The 4077-nt window shown below is 54.7% G+C and overlaps 1 protein-coding gene across 1 annotated transcript in view; it reads right to left on the bottom strand.

Annotated features, from left to right (window-relative positions):
- Positions 1–4077, bottom strand: part of LOC104544757 (EF-hand domain-containing protein D1-like) — a gene marked incomplete at its 5' end in the record, with an annotated part of 6641 nt that overhangs the window by 1315 nt on the left and 1249 nt on the right. Inside the window, one exon of the mRNA XM_010189707.1 lies at positions 1–4. This exon is cut by the window's left edge and continues 151 nt beyond it. Within this exon, the coding sequence (XP_010188009.1) occupies positions 1–4 (4 nt within the window). The remainder of the gene's footprint in view (positions 5–4077) is intronic.

Below are 4077 nucleotides of genomic sequence, written 5' to 3'. Positions count from 1 at the left end.
GGAACTAGCAAGACAGAAAGGAAACACCAGAGTTCTTCACCGAGGCTCAAACAACTCAAACCAGCAAAAACATTCACCTGGAGGAGGCTGGAATTTACATTTCTGAGCAAAGGAAACCAGGTTTATATAAACCAAGTGGTGCCCTGGCTCTGGTACACGGCCTTCTTAGACTAAAAGGGGTAGGGATCTCATCAGAAAAGACGATTTCTTGGGGAGCAGAGCACTGATGAAGCACAGCTCCTACCAAGCCTGGGCTGCTACGTGGCCAGAGGAAGGAGGCCACCTCTCCCCCTGCCTCCTACGACCATATGATGGGCTCAGATACGCCTCTTTACGTGCACACACCCCGATGGTGTAGTCACAAGCTCCCCACCAGCTTTCTCAGTGTTCTGGGTGCTCAGATCACCCCGTGACAACAAAAGCAGGGCAAAGACAGCCCTGGCTCACCCCTGAATCCCAGCCTTCCTCAACCAAGGTGCCAGGGCACTCCTGTTGGAGAGAACAGCAGCCCAGGTGTGTGCATGCCCTTATGGCTGAGTGTTTTGAACAAGTGTCCACAGAGCAACTGGTTTGGAAACCTCTGTCCTGCACTGGACCATAGGCGTTTAACAAATCCAGGGTCACCACAGCAGAGCACGTATTGGCAAGGGAACTGCAAAGGGAAACAAGCAAACACAACAACAAAAAGAGCTGTATTATCCTCCAGGAGAGCACACTTCTAATTTTACGGAAGGGACCAAACCTGCCTGCTTCAAAATAAAGACCTCTGCACCATCTCCAAAGCTGCAACACTCCAGTTCAGGGCAGGGGGCTGCAAATACCACAGAGGGTTGCCCTGAAATCCATTTGCACAGGAACATCGAGTATCTCCAGTGCCACGTTCCTCAAACTGCCAGGCTTGGGACTGTAATTGTTCCCACCAAGAGCCCGAGCTGTCCCTGAGGAGGGCAGCAGAGTCCCAGCATCTGTGATGAGACAGCTCTTAACACGCCCAGATTCGCATTCCTTGCAAAAGCTGCTGGAGACTCAAGAGTTCGGGAAGGCCTCCCATGGGGAAGGGTGTGGAGGTGACGGCAGCGCTGGCTGCCCTCTTGCAGAGGCGGTGTCACCAAACATTGCTCCATGCAACGATCTCATAACATGTGCTCAGCACAGAGCAGGCAAAGCTGGCTGTGTGCGGGGAGGGAACTTCTCTCCCTCCAAACACATGTAAGAAATTTAATTATGCTCTGCTGAAAGGGCAGAAAATCCTCCTCAGAAAGAAACCAAAACCCCTCCAATACATCCTCTTGCTCTGCTAGGCTCAGACTAGTTCCTCTCCTTCACCACCAGGACACGGAGCGCTGGCAGCCAAGCTGGCATTAGTCATGGTTCCTCCACACAGTTTCTGCTCCACCCTGCGAGTCCTGCTTCCTGCCATTGGAAAAGCACAGCGGAAGCAGCGCAGTCCTGAGGTCTGGTACAGCTGTTGGCTGGGGAGGGACTGGAAACACCCAGTCATGAGTACAAGCGTGCATGAATCACCCTGAAACCAGGGGACAGGGCAGCAATCCGCCGGTGCAATGTGGGCTGGTGTGACCAGGAAGCGTGGGCTGAGCTAAAGGAAACCAGGGAGCCAGTCACTGATTGAGGTGGACACAGCGTAACATCATCCCTAAGGACGCAGCAAGGTGGGCACGGGGCACCATGCTGGTTTCCACAGAAGCAATGCTTCCTCAGAGCAGCACACTGCCTGCAGCCCAGTCATTCACCCTCAAGGCACTGGTCCTCACTAACTAGAGAACATCAGGACCCTGCGTTCAGTTCCAAAACGAGCTCCCATTTCTAGCCAGTCTCACACCCCCGCTGGGGCCAGGACACATCGCATGCAGCTAAGCCTCAGGGAAACGTCAACAGAAAAGGCGAATAATGTTGGTACTTTTAAAAAACCTTCTCTCAAGGAAGACATGACACACACTTCCCACCCCACTAACCTCATAAGAGGTGATGTGTATCTGCCCCACATCCTGCACGACCCAAGACCCACCCCACACTGCCAGGTCTCTGAGCGATGCTGCAGTGACGCAGCCCCATGGCACTGTGCTGGCCTGCAGGGTGCGAGCAAAGGTACGGGACTGATCAGCAACAGCAGCCGTGCAGCAGCTCGCCACAAAAGCAGTGCCACCCAGGGCTGTGGCTTGCACCAACCCTGCTAGCAAACACATGGTGTGGGTTGGCATTTAAGCTGGGGGACAGTGGGTGGATTTTTGCGGGTTCTAGATAGCAGCTACAATTAGACATCACTACTACAGCAATTAACTGGTTTCCTGTGGTAATGACAGAACTAGGCGGTTTTCTCCCCACTGTACCTAATCTTTTAAAGCCTAAATTCCTTTGCTTGAGTCACGGAGGGAGTCTTGTGCAGTTAATTGTTGATGTATTGATGGACGCTCAAAGGTCAGAGGCAGAAGGCAGCTTTCCCAACCGGGCCAGCAGTTCAACAGCAGCAAGTCAGAGCCATACAACTTCCCATGCTTTCCAGGCCACAGCTTACACAGGATGGGAGGACACAACACTACTCAAAGCAACAAAAGGTGACCTGCTGCGAGTGAAAGAGGCCCTCACCAGTTCCCTGGCCGGGCCACCAGAAGCATACCTTCAGGCAGGTATGGCAGGACCTGTTATTCTCTGGAGAGGCAGAAGGAGCCCTCCAGTGCTCGAGTTACCCCTGCTGAATGTGGACACTCATTTCCACCAGAGTTTCTCCTGTTGTCAGGGTGCCCCACGTCAGGTTGGTCACCCTCCACGTGCTTGCTCATCACCACCAACAGGAAGCAGAGTGAGGCAGGGCTACAGGCTGTTTTGGGCTTCTTCACCCACTGCCTCCCTGCCCAAACAGAGCAGCTGGACCCAGCGCATCTGCAACAAGGCAAGAAGCATCCGGCTCCTCTCTACCACAGGAAGCTTTGGGTAGATGCCAAAGCTACTGTGTAATTTGCCCCCAGAGCTCTGCCAGCGATGCTCCTTTGTTCCAACCCGTGCACCACTCAAGTTTGCATTTGCTTGACCATCATTTTGCATCTGGTGAGAAGCTACAACAGCAGCAGCTGCCGCTGCCAAGGGCTGTCGGCACAGGCAGCCTGTGCAAGGGGGCTGTGCTCCAAACAGGTGGCAGCAGAAGAGGAGCTGCTCTGCCACTTGTGCTGCACCACCGGTGCCAGGACACCGCAGCATCTTCCAGCACCTTTGGGGATAGAGGCACTTCTCTTTCACAGCAGAGAGCCCTTGCAGCAATCCCAGAGGCTGCCCCCAGCTCTTCCACCAGGGTGAAGGGTGGCCCAGGGGACACGTAGAAAGGGCTCCTCCAGCCCATGCAGCAATTTGGCAATCGCAGTCTAACCTGGGGCCAAAGGAGCAGTGCTCTTCCTGCTCTGCTGGATTCTTTGCTACCCTTGGTTCACCTCTGCCCGGGCACATCTCCTTCCCTGCACAGAGGAGCTGCCAGCTTGGGGCTTTGCTGGTGTGAACAGACAGGCTCTCACTTCCCAGATTAGTTTGTCTTTCCCCTCTCTATAGGCCAGGCCCTGTAACCCAATGGTCTTTGGCCTCTGTTTTCTACTGCAGTGAAACAAATGCAACCAAACCCTTGGGGAACAAAAGCAGGGGGAGATGGTGTGACGTGCCAGCACTGAGGCAGTGCAGCAGCCCTGCCAGCTGCCGGTCACCCCTCACACCCCAACCAGTCACAGGTGCTCATCCTCCCTCCCGGGCACTGCCAAAGGTCCCAGCACTTCCAAGGTGAAGAACTGAAGTCCTGGGCTGTGGAGAGCTCTGCTCCACATCTCCACAACCAAGCCCCAGCCCCTGCAGAAACAAGGGACCCAGCTGCTAGGGGCCCATCACAGCCATCCCCCGAGGCAGAGGGAAGCAGGGCAGCAGCACAGCCCTCACCACCACTGCAGGGCACAAGCAGCACTTGCCCTCCTGCTGCCTAAGGGGCTATTGGTTAATTCAGAAACTCAGTGTGACCAACGCTTTTGACCGAGACTGCAATCAAAGCCTGGGAGGAGGAGGTGATGCAACAGGAGGTTTCAGTAT

Source organism: Mesitornis unicolor, unplaced genomic scaffold (assembly GCF_000695765.1).
Source record: "Mesitornis unicolor isolate BGI_N332 unplaced genomic scaffold, ASM69576v1 scaffold31018, whole genome shotgun sequence".
In the NCBI taxonomy this organism is placed as follows: domain Eukaryota; kingdom Metazoa; phylum Chordata; class Aves; order Mesitornithiformes; family Mesitornithidae; genus Mesitornis; species Mesitornis unicolor.
This window is presented reverse-complemented; position numbering and strand designations above follow the sequence as displayed.